At 56.5% G+C, this 16915-nt stretch overlaps 1 protein-coding gene across 14 annotated transcripts in view; it reads right to left on the bottom strand.

Moving 5' to 3' along the window:
* Positions 1-16915, bottom strand: part of MYO9B (myosin IXB) — an 86593-nt gene that overhangs the window by 8756 nt on the left and 60922 nt on the right. For 6 of the 14 annotated variants that reach the window (XM_032412340.1, XM_032412347.1, XM_032412344.1 and 3 more), the window contains 16 exons: positions 16656-16737; positions 15447-15536; positions 15151-15165; positions 13978-14091; positions 12142-12181; positions 10901-11023; positions 9538-9618; positions 8245-8355; positions 6863-6985; positions 5598-5747; positions 5347-5513; positions 3721-4635; positions 2914-2986; positions 2676-2800; positions 973-1106; positions 561-748 (listed from right to left, as the gene is read on the bottom strand). In XM_032412340.1, coding sequence (XP_032268231.1) covers positions 561-748; positions 973-1106; positions 2676-2800; positions 2914-2986; positions 3721-4635; positions 5347-5513; positions 5598-5747; positions 6863-6985; positions 8245-8355; positions 9538-9618; positions 10901-11023; positions 12142-12181; positions 13978-14091; positions 15151-15165; positions 15447-15536; positions 16656-16737 — 2531 coding nt within the window. The remainder of the gene's footprint in view (positions 1-560; positions 749-972; positions 1107-2675; positions 2801-2913; positions 2987-3720; positions 4636-5346; positions 5514-5597; positions 5748-6862; positions 6986-8244; positions 8356-9537; positions 9619-10900; positions 11024-12141; positions 12182-13977; positions 14092-15150; positions 15166-15446; positions 15537-16655; positions 16738-16915) is intronic. The other 8 variants (XM_032412345.1, XM_032412351.1, XM_032412346.1 and 5 more) reach the window with 8 other exon arrangements.

The raw sequence follows: 16915 nt of genomic DNA, 5'->3' as shown, positions 1-16915 counted from the left end.
TGGTGCCCAAGCTGCACGCACTAGGTGCAGGAGAGGACGCTGGGCCAGGCCACAACCCCTTGCCTGAGGCCCTTGGGACAGGAGTGTCCCAGAATCAGGCAGTCCAGGTGTAACACTGTTCCACAAGTTCTGGGCAGGCCCTGTAATCAGACCCACTGCCTTTTTTTTTTTTTTAAGTAAGCTGTATGCCCAACAAAGGACTTGAACTCATGACCCTGAGATCAAGAGTCACATGCTCTACCGACGAGCCAGCCAGGCGCCCCAAGACTCACCGCCTTTTCACACGAAATGTAAACATCCACGGTGAGCAACATGAACGTATCCTACAAATGTTCTCCCGTGAGTCCAGGTGGAATTTTGCAGTGAAGTTTGGGAATAAGCGTCTGGTTTCTGCAACGTTCTGTGTTGGAACTGTGCCCCTGGACGTTCTGTTCCTGGCACACTAAGGGCTGTACTGTGGCAGCTCTGCAGTGCCGGGTGGTGACAACCCTTCTGGGGAGGCCCCAGCCTGACCCTGCGTGTCCCCCCAACCCCGTAGTTGCCCCTCGACGATGACCCACCTTGTTGAGCAGGAACTCATCTAGGTACTTGAGCTCGTTGGCATTGGTGATCTTGCGGAACACTGATTCTCGCCACTTCTCCGACACTGTGATTTTGCCGATCTTGAGGTTTCGGTTCTTCTTCCCTTTGCCTCCTGGCTCCTTGGCGTGCTTCTCGCCTGCTGGGTGGCGGTGCTGGTGGCTGGAGGCTGGAGGGAGAAGGAGCAGCTGGTGAGGTGGGGTCCGGGGGAGGCAGGGTCCCACACGCAAAGAACCAGGACCCTGCCCTGTTGCAAGCTGGGGTCTGCAGTCAGAAAGCACCCTGGGGTTGGGGGGCGGTATCCGGGACCAGCCCTGAAGCCCTGTGCCCCGTACACATCCCCAGGGACCCTGGCAGCTCTGCCCTCCATCTCTGAGGCTGCCAGCGACCAACCTTCTAGATTTTTTTTGGTGGTGGCAGTTTCCAGCACGGTGAGCCCTGGCGCTGTGTTCTCTGTTTCCTCTACCCCCTCCAAGCTGGATTTTTTATCCTTATTCTTATGCAAGAAAAGTCTTTTAAAAGTGGATCTGCAGGAGAAAGTAAGGGGTTTCATTTAAGCCTCAGGAAGCGACAATGGAAACAAGGCTGAAGGAAAGGTCATCTTACTATAAAGAGAAAAATCACCCTTTGCTTGGTTATCCACGGAAAGAGATGCTACTAAAAATGAAATTGATTTGTGGGAACTGACAGGGGAGTCAGGTGAAAAAACAAGACGCAGAGCAGACATCACAGCGTGACCCCATTTTCATATGAAAAAAAAAAAAAAGAAATAAAACTACCCTCTGCCCCCTTACGTTGTGTTTATGGGCCCGAGTTTTAGGAAAGAAAATCAGAAGGAACGGATGCCCAATCAGGCACCGAATGGTGGGCCCCCCAAATGATGTGTCTGTGTGCTCATGCTCAGGACCTGTGAGTGTGATCTTATTTGGGAAAAGGGTCTTTGCAGATGTGACTAAGTACTATGCGTCATGCTCTGAATGAATGTCTCCCCTCAAATTTGTATGCTGAAGTCATACCCCGCCATGGGATGGTATTAGGGGGGTGATTAGGTCATGAGGGGGGGAGCCCCCTTGCCCTGCCTGCCACGTGGCGCCCCAGGGAAAAGACACCATCCGTGAACCAGGAAGTGGCCCCCACCACATACTGCATCTGCTGGTGCCTTGACCTTGAACTTCCAGCCCCCAGAAGATATGTCTAGAGTTTAAGCCACTTAGTCTGTGGTGGTTTTGTTACAGCAGCCTCAAGATGAGGTCATCTTGGATTACCCAGGTGGGCCTTACATCCAGGGACCAGCATCCTTATGAGAGAGAAAGAGAGAACACAGAGGAAAGAGGAAGGTCATGTGAAGATGCAGATGGGGACGAGGGTGATGCGGCCACAAGCCGAGGGTGCCCGGAGCCCCCAGGAACTGGAAGAGGCAAGGAGTGCCCTTCCCTAGAGCCTTCCGGGGTGGGGGTGGGGGGCGCCCTGCCAACACCCTGATTTCAGACTCCTGGCCGCCAGACTGTGAGAAGTGAATTCCGGTTGTTGGAAGCCCCTGCTCTGAGTGCTTCGTTTCGGGGGTGGGGTGTCCCTGAAGCAGCGAGCACTCTGCAAGCCTGTTCTGGACCTTCCTCAGCCTCCTGTCCCTGTGTTAGGATCAAAGCCCCCCGTCCCGTGGCTCATCCTCTGCGCTCTGCGATGGGACCATCTGGAGCACTTCTGCAGGGGTTTTCTAGAGCCAGAGCTTTGGCCCAGTTTCTTCTATCCACGGACCCGGGAGGGGTCGCGGAGGTAGGGGGAGCCGGGAGCTGGTTCTGATGCCATAAAAAGTCAAACGGAAACCATCTACCTGTGGACCCAGAGGAGGTGACCCAGATTGGCTCTAGGCTGCAGTGGGAATCATGATGCCGGCACGCGGCCCCACCGGCACGTGAGGTCACAACCTGGGCGCCGTGAGGGACCGCTCATCCTAGACTGGGTAAACACCTGCCCGACTGTGCTTCGTAAATGCCATCAGTCTAGGAGACCAGACTGCCCTGAGATGGGGGGCCCCTGGCAGGGCCCCTGGGCATCCTCTGGTGGTGACCTGAGCCACCTCCAAAGCTCACACTTACTTAGAGTCGGCCTGGTGGCCTGGGGACAGCCCGGAATCTGAGCTGACAGACGTGTCGCCTGACTTCTTCTTCTGAACGGCCGGCTTCTTGGTGCTGGGCTCCCCGTCCACGGTTTCTAAAGAAGGCTGCAAGGGAACAAGGCTGGGTAAGCAAAGGCAGGCGGGACTCGCTGGAGGGAAAGCTGCATTTTGGGCAGAGCTGGGGCAGCCAGGGTGGGAGCTGCAGCCTGAAGCTTTACCTGCATCTTGGTCTGGGATGGGGACGGGAGGAGCTTGGAGACGTCGCTCGTGGACAAGGAAATGCGTCTCTCCCTGCGAGATCACAGAAACGTGGCTTTTATTTACAAGGGCAAGTTAGGAGACCTTTTTGGTTGTCCTGACTTGGGTGGGAGGGGCTCGGGCATCTGGTGGGTGGAGAGCAGGGATGGTGGTCCACACTCCACGGTGCATGGGTCAGCGCACCCCAGAGAACGAGCCGGCCACAGGTGCCGGCGTGCCAGGCCAAGAAAGCCCAGCCTGGCAGAAGGCCTGCACCTTCTTCCAGCTCTTCGTCCCTCTGGCCAAGCAGGCCTCTGGGAGGAGGGGCTGGGGACTCGGGGTCACCGGTATGTAGCTAACTAAGGGTCAGGTAGAGTGGATCAAGAGCTGAGCCCCGTCTTCAGCTCCTGGGTGAAGGTAATCACCCCTATTCTCTGATGAGGACACGGGAGACCCAGGCAGACTGGGAAGTGGGATGTTGCCCCGAGAGGCTGCCTCCCACAAAGCCAGGGGATTTCTATGTGAACATAGCTCATTATGGGGCAGGAAGAGGACTCAGGATCCCAGCTGGCCCCAGGCTCCGTGGCTCCTGGCAGATGCCAAATCTTCACGTTCCCCTGCCCCTCCTTCCTCGGGGCTCCCACACACCTGGCCTTGGCTGTCAGGCAGGTACAGAGCCACTCACACGTTTCTGGGACACGTGGCACTGCCCAGGGCCTGCTGCCAGGGCTCCGCCCAACCCAGCCTGGCAGCCACGGTGTTCAGACAAGGGAGGGCCCGGGGCTTACTCTGTGGGCGTGAGAGCGGCCCCCACGGCCCTGTGCCGCTCGCTGAGGTCCAGGGACTGGCTCAGCATGGCGCTCGAACTGGCGGCCATCAGTTTCCTGCCCCGCCACAGCTCCACGGCGCTGGCCAGCCGCTCAGAGTCTGCGTCCCGGTACCGCTGGATCTGGGTGGAGCCTCCCGGGCTCTCAGACCTGTCCTCTGCCCTCGGGTCGCCCCCGAACTTGCTCTTGTCCTTAGGAGTCTCGGGGGTGGTGCTGGGGGCAGGCACACTGACCCTACTGTCCAAGGCTAGGCTGGTTGGCCGTTCCACGTGGCCAGGCGGTGGCTCCCCGCCCTGCAGCGTCTTCAGGGTTTCTCCAGAGAGCTGGCTGGCCGGCGCCCCCTGCAGTGGCTCCTCAGGCGGCTTCTTAGAAGCATTCTCTGTCTCTGTCCCCGTGTCTGAAGGGGTTTCATCTTCTCTGGTCTCCTTTCTGTCTTCGGGGAGGCTCTCCTCTTGCTCTAGCACAGTCCTTCCAGAAGGCTCTCTGAGGGCCATCTCTTCCTTACAGGACTGTATGTGTTTGTTTTGGAGCTTCACGTGCTCCAGCCCTCTCTGCCGCCGTGACTCACGCTTCTCCCGGCTGCTGGGCACTTTCTCGTGACTTTCAGCTGCATTTTTCTGGGGTGGGAGAGCCTTCTCTGGGCTGGGGACCTCCTTCTCTGGTTGGGAGCTCTCTGCCAGGGGCTCCTCGCTTGGCCACACCTCGGGTTCCAACGCCAAATGCTCCCCATCCTCCGATGGTTCTGGGTCCTGCCTGGGCAGCTGCTCCTGCTCGGCCGCCTGGCCTGGCCCGCCCTCTGCCGTTTCCACCCTCAGGGCTTGCTGGGCTTCCCTCTCCTCTCCAGCCTTCTGCTTCTCTGCGACCATCCGGCTGAAGCTGGCGTGAGAAGAGTAAAGGGGCTGGGTTCAGGAATAAAAGTGCGCGCCATCTCCAGAATCCACCCAAGGCGTCAGGGACTCCCGTGCCACCCACAGGCTGGCGGCCAGGCTTTGCCACTGCCAAGTGGGGTAACCCTGGCCCTCAGAGATGCTTCTGGAAAGGCAGAAACGCCTCAGCTAGGAAAGGGAGATACAGGAGGTGGACCCTTATTGTCACGGCTGCCTCTGCCCTGGGTCTCCCTGTTGTGAGAGGGATCTGTCAAAACACCCCTGAATTCCTTTGGGGTCCCTGGCTGGGTGGATGCTTGAGCTTCCTATATAAGCATGGGGTGAGGGGAACCCACCATGGGCTGGTCTTCACAACCTGAACCCTCCACCTCTGAAGCCAGGTGTTTCATCAATGGGCCCAGGGTAGGTGGGTACAGTGAGGGGGGTCCCTGGCGGAGACCAAGTCCCGCCAACAGTGACCTCGGTCTTCGTCTACAGGTGTTGCCCACCAGCCCTGGAGCATCTCTCTGGGGCTGCGTGTGCCCGGACGGCCATATTTTTGACAGCCCCTCCCAGCTTCCCTGCATCTAGAATGATGTCCTGGGGGCTCCCCTGGCCGGGAGGTATCTCAGGTAGCTCTCGGGTGAGTGGGATGTTCGGGGCTGGGCTGGGGGGCGGGGGGTTGGGGGAGGGATGGGAGGTGGGGCCTTGCTCTGCTCACCTCTTGCGCTGAAGGTGACCCCGGCAGAGGCTCTGCAGGCGGATGATGCTCTGTCTACGGCGCTGGTAGGCCACCCGTTGCCGGTAGCCCCTCCACGCGGCCTGGAGGTACACAGCGGCCTGTGTCCTCTCCAGGGCCCGTCGGACGCGGTAGGACCGCCAGCAGGCCTGGGGGTGGAGTGAGCGTTCAGGGCCTGGGCATGTGTGACCCCGGCTGCCCCTGTCCCTGGCCCTGCAGGGTCCCCGCGGTACCTGGATGGTGATGGCTGCCTGCCTCATTTGTAGAAAGTGCCGGCGTTCCAGCACCATCCGGAACCAGCTCTGCAGGAGCAGGATCTTCCGCACGACCTCCCGGTGCAGCGTCTCCTGCAGGGCTTGGCGCTCTGTCTCCTTCAGGAAAACCTGGTGGGGCGTGGGCACAGGAGGGGTCAGCGCAGCCCCCAGAATCCCTGTGCCCCGTAAGTGCGTGAGGCAGAGCTGGTATGCTGACTGACCCGACCAAGGGGAGTTTTTTTTGAATATATTGAGAGAATTCTCGTAACATGAAGTTAACCATCGTTAACACAAACAAATCAGGGGCATTTGGTACGTTCACAACATTGTGCAAATATCACTACCATCGAGCTCCAGAACATTTCCATCACCCCGAAGAGAGACCCCATCCCCGTGAGCAGTCACTCCCCCTCCCCTCTCTCCCTCCAGCCCCTGGTAACTGTGATCTGCTTTCTATGGATTTGCCTGTTCTGGAAGCCTCGAACACACGGGATCACACACTACGCAGGCTTTTGTGTCCGGCTTCTCTCACTCATCATGTTTTCAAGGTTCACCCATGTCATAGCGTGTAGCAGGGCCGTATAGTAATTCATCGTACGAATGGCCCACAGTTTTGGAATCCATTCATCAGCTGATGGACCGCATGGGCTGCTTCTACCTTCTGCCTATTGTGACTAGTGTCGCTATGGACATGCGCATATAAGGATCTGTTTAAACACCTCGTTTCCAGTTCTTTTGGGTCCATACCCACGAACGGAATTGCTGGGTCACGTGGTAACTAGAGGATTAGCTTGTTGGAGAAGGGGACTTTTCACATCAGATGAAGCCCTAATGGGAGCTGTCCTTAGCCCTTGTTGGACGAGGACAGCGGCTGGTGCCCCAATAGTAAGAAGCAACCAGCACGTACCTAGAGCTAGCTGATGGACGGTGTCCGAAAGGAACACCAGGGAAAGAAGCCTTCTGCCAGACACCAAAAGCTAGCAACTGGCTCCTGAACACCCCGCAGGAACCCTAGGCCATGTGTGAGGACGCGGGAAACGGGAGTGATGCCCGAGCCCTGCCCCTTAAATGCACCCCTTTGCCTTCTGGGAAGAAAGAACGTGCTAGGCCCCAAGAAAGACACTTTCTCAGCAAAGCCCCTTGTCTCTCAGCATGTGGCCCGGGACTTCGGGCCATGGGAGGACCCTATGTGTGGCGGGAGGTGGGGTGCGGGTTTGTGGCCCCCGAAGGGCGGGAGCCCTGACCTTGGTCTTCCCGATCTGGTAGTTCCTCTTGTCCACGTCCATCTTTTCCAACAGGGCAAAAATGACCTCCCTGCAGGGCTGGGTGTTCTTGGGCAGCAGCACCTGGAACTGCTCTGTGAAATCCTGTGTGATTTTGGCCAAGAGAAGAGAATCTCTGAGTGTTTCTGCCACCAGCAAGGATACGGCGCTCCAGTGATTCCCTGGTCGAGCCAAGTTTCCAAAGCTGGAATGGTGCTACTGACAAAGCTAGAATCTCAGACTCTCTGAAACAGCTTCAAGCTTCAGAAAGACCACCACACACATAGAGCACTGGGTCTTCAGTCACTTGGGGAGTGGCTCTTAAGGGCCTCCCCGGGCTGGCATTGTTGGGGGGTGGCCAGGAAACAGGGCTGCCTTCGGGGGGCTCACGGTCTCTGGCTCATTAGAGAGCTGAATCAGAGCTGGGGATACACAGCTTTTAAGTAAACAGGTCAAATTTTTAAGAACGAAGTGTTAGTAAAATACACTGGCATTTCCTCCCATTTCTGTGATTCTGCTTTTCCTATTTATACAGGCTCAGAGAGACGCTATTTCCATTCTGTGGATGAGAAAAAGGGAGGCATGCCATGATGAAGCCGTGTCCCCGAGGCCATATGGGTACAGCTGGATTGGGGACAAGGTGCCACCACCTCTGGCTTCAGGCCCAGTGCTGACTCCCGTGCTCACACCAGGGATGCCAGCTCATGGCATGAGCCAGAGGTTCTCAGGCCAGGCTGGTTTACCACCAGGGACGCGGGGTGATGTCCAGACACATCCAGGGTTCTCCCAACTTGGGAGGGCTGGGTGCTCCTGGCATCGAGACCAGGGATGCTGCTCAACGTCCCATAATGCACAAGGCGGCCCCCACCAAAAGAATGACCAGGTGGCCCCAGGGTCAATGGTGCTGCCATTGAGAAACTGCTCTAGCAGCTTTGTCTTCACTAATTTGAGGTCACCAAAGATCCTTTGCGTTTCTAAAAACCCCAGGGAGCCAGAACCGCTTGCTGCTGGTTGGAGGAATAGAAGAGATGGGTATAAAAGCATCTGTCACGGAAGATGCTCAACAGAGGGCAGAGCTGTGTGGGGATCTGCTCATGTAACTCCCTCTTCCCAGCTTGGCTTGACACCTCTGTATCCTTCTAGGCTTGGCCTGGGCCCAGCCACCTCCTCTGAGGACACTTGCTCCCGGCAACCCCCCCCCCGACGACAGAGAATAATCTGGTATAAACGCCAACAGTGCCAGGGTGGAGAAGCCTTGGCATCAAGTGACCCCCTGGGTTCGTGTTTCAGAGAAGCACTCGCTCTGACAGCAGGAGGTGGCTGGCCCCCTGCCCCGTCACGACAGCCACGCACGTGCCGCCTACCTGGAACGTGTACTTGGCACTGTAGCCCGACCTCCGGATCCGCACTGTCTCCAGCATGCCCGTGTAGCGCAGCTGCTGCAGCACCAGCTCGTCGTCGAAACACAGCTCTTTCTGAAACGGGGTGTGGGCGGTCAGGACACGTGCCTGCTGCTGGACAGCAAAGCGTCAGCGGCCGGGGACGGGGAGCTATGGGACAAGGTCCTGTAGGATTCCGGACACAGGCAGGGTCGGGGAGCACAGGCGGGCCCCAGCTGGTCGGGACTGTCCCCAGCATGGCAGCTGTGGCCACCCGGAGGATCCATATTTCCTGGCTCCAGACATTCTTTTTGGATTAAAGAGGTAGGGCTGCTCAGCAGTGGTGCTTAAGGTATTTCTCTCTTCTGGAAAAGCTGGCATCTGCTCTGCTCTATTCCCTGGTGTCTGGGACACACGTGCCATTTCTTACTGGTTAATTTAAGATGATGTGCTGCAAAGAGTTAGTTCTTAAGAGCTCCAATCAAAACCGGTGCTGAGCTCATACCCTGTGCCAGGCCCTGGGGTAAATACTAGGGATTCAGCCAAGAGAAGAATATAAGGTCTGGAGGTGGAAGCCAGGTACATATGTGAATGGGGCAGATACTACCAGGGCCCCCTGGGAAGGGTCCAACAGGTGAGGGGACCCTGGACTGAGTCCTGAGGAAGGAATGGGCAGGTAACAGCCAGGTGAAGGCCCAAAGGAGGACTCCGGGTCCTTGCCCAGGAGGAGAGAAGCCACAGAACCTGGTAGGGAGAAGCTGGGCTCTGGATGTTGACAGAGCATCCCAGGAGCAGGAGAAAGGGAAATGGGAAGAGTAGAGGCAAAAGGGGTAGGCCCAGATCCTAACGGTTCTAGCAAAGTCCCCAAGGGGACAGAATGGCCAATGGACCCATGGGGCAAAGGAAACCTGGCAGGGAGGGCTGAGCCCCCACTGGGGCCCCCACTGGTGCTCCATGAGTCTTCCCAGAAATTTTCAGATCAAACGAACAGCAGGCTCTATGCTTCTGCCGTATGACCTCAGCCCCTCCCTTCTGGCACATTTTCTGCACTGGCCGATTTGGAGATGTACTGAAGAGCATGTTTGACCTGTCCCTCCTAGGGCTTCGCTACGTTCCAGATGATGTCCTTGCTCTTGGCGGGCCACCTGGCTGCCCTCACTGCTTCCTGCGAAACCCCCTCCACCTCAGGCTGGCCATTTCCGGTTCCTGGAACCTGTGTGAACACTTTGTTCCTTGAGACCTTGGCCTTCACCTCCCCAAGACATGGGAGCTACTCACCTTCTCGGCATTGGAGCGGATGCAGCGGATAAAGAAAGGCTCCGCCTTCCCCAGTGCCTCCAAGAGCTTGTTAAGGGATGTCTGGGGAAAGAGGGAGAGGTCTTGAGCTGGCAAGCCGCTCAGTGGGAGGGGACCCAGGTCACTCGCTGGCATCAGCACTGATACAGGACATGGGAAGCCGTAGCTGGACATTCTGACTAGAGGCTGCACTACCCCTGGGAGCCCCAGAGAGAGCCACAGGGTCCCCAGAGTTAACAGCTGTCCTCTTCCCAGGGTCTCCCAGCTCTTTGTCTCAGTGGGAATGTTGGGGGAGGGCTGGTGGGGCCAGATAAACTCCTTCTGGGGATTTAAAATGCCAGTCAGCCTCAGAAAGAAGCACAGATGCTGTGATTTTGGTCTTCGGCCTGCTGTTAACAAAAAGGATTTGCAGGGGGCACCTGGGTGGCTCAGTTGGTTAAGCGTCTGCCTTCGGCTCAGGTCATGATCCCAGGGTCCTGGGATTGAGCCCCGCATTGGGCTCCCTGCTTGGCGGGGAGCCTGCTTCCCCCTCTCCCTGCCTCTCTGCCTACTTGTGCTATCTCTCTGTCAAATAAATAAATAAAATCTTTTTTTTTTTTTTTTTTTTAAGATTTTATTTATTTGACAAAGAGAGACAGAGAGAAAGAGGGAACACAAGCAGGGGGAGTGGGAGAGGGAGAAGCAGGCTTCCCATGGAGCAGGGAGCCCGATGCGGGGCTCGATCCCCTGGGATCATGACCTGAGCCGAAGGCAGACGCTTAACGACTGAGCCACCCAGACGCCCCAATAAATAAAATCTTTTAAAAACAAACAAACAAACAAAACCAAAAAGGATTTGCAGGAGCTCCCAGGTGAGGGGATTACAAAAAAAGTCAAGGTGGGCACAAAAGACTCGGACTGAGGAAAAGGGGAAAGGGAAAAAAGGTAATGGCAAGTAAGGGTCAGCAGCAGCCTTTTGACCCCCTTAAAAAAAGTACCTTTGAGCTTCCTGGCAGCCAGGGAAAAAAGGGAAACATGACCTCACAACACAGTTCGGTGGTCACCTTCATGGGCTCACATTATTTTAACTCAATGGTTCACAACAGGGGTGATTTTGCCCCACCCACCAGAGCGTGTGGCAATGTCTGGAGACATTTTCGGTCGTCACAACCGGAGGATGCTACCATGTGTCCCCTAACGCCCAGGATGGCCCCCGCCACGGAGGACGAGTCAGCCCCAAATGTCAAACAATGCCGAGGGCAGGAAGCACTAGAATAACCATTTGTTGGGTTTGCTATGGCCAGGTCACAAGAGCATCAGGCTGAGTTCGCCCACCCCCCACCCCCGGCCTCTCTGGGCTGCCTACCTGGAACTGGGCGCTGATGCTAGGCGGCTTCTTTTTCTTGTGGAGGTGCAGCAGGGACTTGGTGGTGCGATCGTGAAGAGTCATGCTGATGATGAGCTTCAGGGACTTGGAGTCCAGCAGGTTCTAGGACAGACACATGGGGTCTGGCCTGCCCTCCTGGGGGGCCCAATGGGCACCGGGAGGCATCGTAGAGGCCCTGGAGCCAGAACTATGCTCCTGGGGGTGGCAGCTCTTAGGATCAGTCTCAGGACAGTGCTGCTGGAGGGCAGGGGGTGGTGGGCTTGGCAGGAGGCAGGGGCGGCCCTGGGGCTGAGTCTGTGTTGCGCCTCGCACATGGCACCAGCTCTGGGAGGACTGATTACGGCCTCTTTTGCAGCCCGATGGGCCGGAAGCCGAGAGCTCCAGAGGGCCACCTTCCTCCTGGACATGACTTCTCCAGGGGTGCCAAGCCCCTGGCACTTCCGCATGAGCTTCTCCAGCGGATCCCCCCACGTTTGCCAACCCTTAGTATCAGCTCACAATAGGAACTAGCGCTGTCCTGTCTGTTGGCCAGACTGGGAGGTTTTTCTCCCTTTTGCACATTTCATAATCCATCTGCACGCTGTATGTGGAGACTAGACAGAGGCTGGGTGCACTTTACCGGAGGCCAGCTACTGGGGTCTTGGCTATTGACCACGCACGGTTGCCCCCTTCCTGGTGGGACTTCCCTGGCTGAAGGGCCTCCTCTCCCAGAAACGCCTGGGAGGTGCTGCATCCCGTTCTGCCCTCCAGAGGTGGCTGGTAGCTAAAGATCCCCAAAGTGGGGGGAGGACAGAAGGGTCCCATTGCCTCTGGGTGGGAAAAGCTCTTTGGTGCGGATCACACTCCGAGGCTCCCGTGGGAACAGGCCGAGTCCACCTCCTTGCTCAGTCCTCCCCCTGCCCCGGCCTGCTTTCCCACCTCTTCTTAGGTTCCTCCTGGGAGCTCCCGTCAACATGCTTGTGCAAATAACCCCACCACATGCCCGGCTTCTGGGAAACCCCAAGACTGCTCCAAATCATTTCCATCAGGGAAATTATTTTTGGAGGGGAGTGGGGGGCAGGGGGCGATGGCGGGAAGAGGAGGGAACTAAAAAGCTGGAGATGTTAAAAGTACCTCCCTCCCCCCACCCCACCCCCTATTTTCCAGAAAGGGAGTTGAGTCAGGCACTCTCAAGACAGGCAAAAAGCAAGGTGGCCTTGGGCCGTGTCGCGAATGTTTACCTTTGGAATGAGCTGCTTTTGTTTGATACCTTTACTTTTCCTGTCAAAATATTAAAAATGGTTTTGTGAACAGAAGGAACACAGTGTCTGGATCCGGGTTAGTTGAGCAAGCCGTGCCTCGCGGGTTAGAAGGAGCGAGAGCAGAGAAAGCAGAGTCAGGGCCCACAAGTGCAACGAGGCCGCCGCGCCGCCTCTCCGAGGCCCTGGTGGGCCCACCCGGTGCATGCGTGGGGTGCTTCTGCAACTGCGCGGGAGCTTCACTGCGCCAGCAGCCGCCCCCGAGGGGGCAGGTGCATCTGGCTTGGGGCCGTGGGTCATCGGCCGGGCAGAACGTGCGTCTGTGTGGGGCCAGCCACGGCGGAGCTGACAGGTCTCAAAAAATGACAGTGGACTGCCTCTCGTGGAGCTCGGGGGGACCCAGCACCATTCTGGCGCCTACCAGGTGTCCTGGCTCTATTCTCTACACGTTGGGAAATGTCAAGTAGGCCCACAGAGCCGCTTCAGGACCCCCTGGCAGGCCGCGAGGGGCTCTGCCCACACTGGGACCAAGGAAAAGACAAAGCCGATCTTTTGGGCAAGGGAGAGGGGTATGGTCCTCATTCTGACACTTTATGGAATCTTGCAAACAAAAAATTTTTTTAAGCTTGCAGCTTGGGGGCGCCCGGGTGGCTCAGTCGGTTAATTGGTTGCCTTCGGCTCAGGTCATGATCCCAGGGTCCTGGGATCGAGCCCCGTGTCAGGATCCCTGCTCAGCAGGGAGTCTGCTTCTCCCTCTCCCTCTGCCGCTCCCCCTGCTTGTGCTCTCTCTGTCAAATAAATAAATAAAATCTTAAAAAAAACAAACTTGCAGCTTGGCTCATTTTTAAAACCAGCTGAAGAAAGGCACCTGGGTGGCTCAATCTGTTAAGCGACCAACCCTTGGTTTCGGCTCAGGTCATGATCTCATGGGCTGTGAAATCAAGCCCCATGTCGGGCTCCGCACTCAGCGGTGAGTCTGCTTGGATTCTCTTCCTCTACCCCTCTCGTGTTTTCTCTTAAATAAATAAATAAAATCTTGAAAAAAAAAAACAAAACAGCTGAGGAAATGGTGTCCCACAAATCAGCAAGATGCTTGGTTGTGAGGTTCTATGTGTATCATGTTCCATCTTAATCCACATGAGATAGAATAAGGCATAATAAAAATGAATTTGAAAACTGCTTCTCTTGTGGGCACAAGCTCTGAGTGGCGCCCCATCGGCTGAGGCTGCTACCCGCCTGGTGCTATATGCAAGTCATCACTCTTGCTTTGCAGACAGAGGCCGAAAGCTCAGAGCACCTCAGGCCACGTGGCAAGTGAGTGAGAGCGAGACCAGGTCCAAACCCGGTGTGTATGGCTTCTGGGCCCTCCCGCCCACATTCGCACTGCTGTCCAAACAAAGCAGGGCTGTGGATGTGTGTGAAATCAGACGCCCTCCTTCCTACAGCTTCTTTATAAGCTCATAGGGGCAAGGGGCAAGGGGCGGGGGAAAGCAAGCCTTGCTCTGCATGTTTGGGGACGGAAAAAGAGATGCTTTGTGGGAGGAGCGTTCCTGCGAAGCTGCGCGGGGCACTGGGGAGCTGGCAGGGATTTGGGCCATGGGGCAGACGCTGGGGCAGGAGTGTTATGAGGACCAGTTAGCAGAGGCTGGTGTAAGAATGGAACCACAAGACAGCACGTTTGCAGCGGCCAATTCAGCATGACGGGAAGCCCGCAGGCCGGGGTCCTGGGAGCCAGGGGGGTGGGGGGGGGGGAGGGGGGCGGTGCGCTTGTTGGGGGGGGGGGGGGGGGGGGGGCGCCACAGCCTTGGGGGGACTCACGGGATGAAGGTGCGGGGTTTCTGGAGCCGACTGAGGGACTGGAGAAGCCTACGGGGATCCTCACCCTGCCAGGGCAATCCTTTGATGGTCTTGATGATTTGATCATGCAAATCGCTGAGGGGAGGGTGGGGGGGGGGGGTGCAGTGACAGGGAGAAGACCGAGTTAGAGCAGCAGGCCCGCCACCTTGGGGTCCCCAGCACGGTCGGGACCATCCCCAGGCCACTGGAACCGAAACATGCAGCTGGGGAGTCTGCACGCTACTGTCTCTCTCCCGCCTGCACCGAGAAGGGGGTTCAGCCAAGAGCGGCCGGCCACCCCATGGAGGCTCCCCCTGCTCTGGGAGGGCCAGGCCTGTTTCAGGCCTGGTTTTGCAACCCGGCATCTCAGATCACTGAAAAAGGCCTCCTCTAGAACAGCCTTCTGGAATCTGTAACAAGCATCGAGGGCTACTGAAAAGAGGAGACCAGAGGGTGCCTGTGGGATGCAGCTCATCAGTTTTTCTGGTTGATTCTGGGGCCACATGTCAAACTCCTTGTCGGCTTCAAGAAAGGCCTCAGGAGGAATGATGGGAACTCACACCGTGGCCCTCCACCGGGGGCGATGCTACCCTCCAGGCGATGTCTGGAGACATTCGTCGTCGTCATGACTGGGTGGGGGGTGCTGCTGGCATCTGGTGGGTTGAGGCCAGGATGCTGCTCAACCCCTACAGGGCCAGGGACGGTCCCACCACAGAGGGGGAACCCGGCCCAGCGCTGAGGGTGGGGAACCCTAGTTGAAGGAGGGCTTTGCCCCAAAGAATTCAATCTCCTTCACTTCCTTTTGTTCGATCACCGCGGGTTCAGGGCTGAGCATACGTCCTAGGCCCAAACTTTGGCACCAATGCGTGAGAACAAGAATGGATCAGAGATGAAAATCAGATGCTCTGGAAGGGACTATTCATGAAGGATGTCTAGATGACAAATGTCCTTATGGGACTTCTAGAAACGAGGCAGCAGTGACTGCAGGGTGAGTTGGGAGGTTCTGGTATGTTCATTTCTTTTAAAAAATCCCTCATTCCAGTTATTTCAAGTACATGTTTAAGCTCTGGGCAGTTGGCCTGGAAAGACCCCGATCGGCAGCCCCTCGTCTGTGTTCCATGCACCATGCCCGAGGGCCTGGACAGCCGCACTTACCTCTGCTCCCTCGCCCTCCAGGGAGGCACAGAGCAAAGACAACAGAGGGGTCACATTTCACCTCCATACCCTGAGCGGTCAGCGCAGTGGCCAGAGCTCTGGACAAGGCCCATGGCCTCAGCCCATGCCCCCTAACCCAGCCAGATCTGGCTAGAGTGTCCCTAGCAGGCCCCAGGGTTCCCCGGCCTGCTGACTCCCACTCCTGGCCCTGGACACCACGCTGAGCGCCTGGGGACAGCAGCTCCTCTTGATGTACCTCCCTGGTCTTGGGTTCGAAGGCCCTTGCTTCTACTTACTTCTTGCTTTCATAGAAAGCAATGATGTCCTCAAAAGCGTTAATATCGAACTCCTCAGAGCCGTCAAATGAGAAATCTAGCATTGAGCAGCTGAAAGGGAGAATCTGTATAAACTAAACACGCTCCTGGAGTGGGACCCGCAGCCTCGGGGCCAGGCCCTGGGGAGACTGGCATCCCTTTAGCAAATGTGGGTCAGGGGCTACATTCAGTCTTTGGGGGAGGGGGACAGGGAACACAAAAACAAATAAAGAGATGCACTCTTTTTCTCTTGCCCCGTTTTGGGTGAAAAAGCGGATTCCAGGAAAACAACACACAGTGCTTTCAGACAAATCACTTATGGTCACTTACCTAGGTGCTAGCTCTACCTCGATACATACATGTTTATGAATCTCTTGAAGAACTTTTTACTATGAAGGACTCAAAAATAAAATGACCTTTTCAAGTTTAAATATTGACTAACTTGCTTCTTGGGAATCTGGAGTATCAAGAAGCTGGGAACTTGGCTGCCACAGGACCTTTGCATGTGCCTCCCCGACTGCTAGCACGCCCTGCCTGCCTTGCCTGGCTCAGCTGGTCTCTTTTCAATACAGCCTGCCTGGCTCTCTCAAGATATCAGAAGTGTCCTTCCTCTGGCTTTGTCATTCCCTTGGAGGTCTGTCCAGTGTGGCCTTTTTTACCCCACCTTCCTGGGAGCGCACGCTGCTCACTGTTATACTCAGTGCAAACTGGGGTATGTGGAAGGCCCTCAGTCATTGCTAGGGGGCCACAAAATACCTCATCGTCTTGTGTGCAACGAGGCATATGGTGTTTCTGATAGCAAATGAAGGAACTCAGCCTATGTGCATTTGGGCCACCCCGGCCTGGCTAAAGGAGGAAGTGCTCTTAAATCAAGCCTGTTGCTTGGTGCAACCAGTCAGCGGCTCCCTGGCCCCACCCGCCAATGGCCACAGCCGGCCATGAAAAGAATCCTTTGTAAAGTGAGCCGTCCAATATCTCCCTAATGCAGATGCTGCATCGAGGCCTGACTCTGTGTGCAGAAAAGAGGCAGCCAGATGCCGTTTGTTTCTGGGTCCTTTTGATTCAAGTGGCTGCTGGGTTCCTTATTCAGGTCAACCCCAACCTGGGTGGAGGGTGGAGGGTTTCTGGCATTGTTTTAAACAATACTGCTGTGTACCAGCTTTGGTTCGGACAAATCAAGGTCTCGCTCACCGGTACAGTTTTTCTGATGGGGTGCTGGTTCCTCTCTGCAGCTCTCCCAGGAGACCGCGGACACCCGGGCTGTCCGTACCTGCTGCAGACATAGAGCGGATGGGAGTTGGAGGCGGGGGCTGCCTGGGGCCTCGAAGGCCTTTGTCTTGGCCACAGAGGCTTCCATCCTGACTTGAACTCATTAAAAAAAAAAAAAAAAAAAAAAAAGACAAAACAGTCTGACACTCAAATTTGGGCAGAGCTGGGAACCGTGAAGGGTT

The sequence above is a fragment of the Phoca vitulina genome, unplaced genomic scaffold, assembly GCF_004348235.1.
Source record: "Phoca vitulina isolate PV1807 unplaced genomic scaffold, GSC_HSeal_1.0 scaffold13, whole genome shotgun sequence".
Classification (NCBI taxonomy): Eukaryota; Metazoa; Chordata; class Mammalia; order Carnivora; family Phocidae; genus Phoca; species Phoca vitulina.
This window is presented reverse-complemented; position numbering and strand designations above follow the sequence as displayed.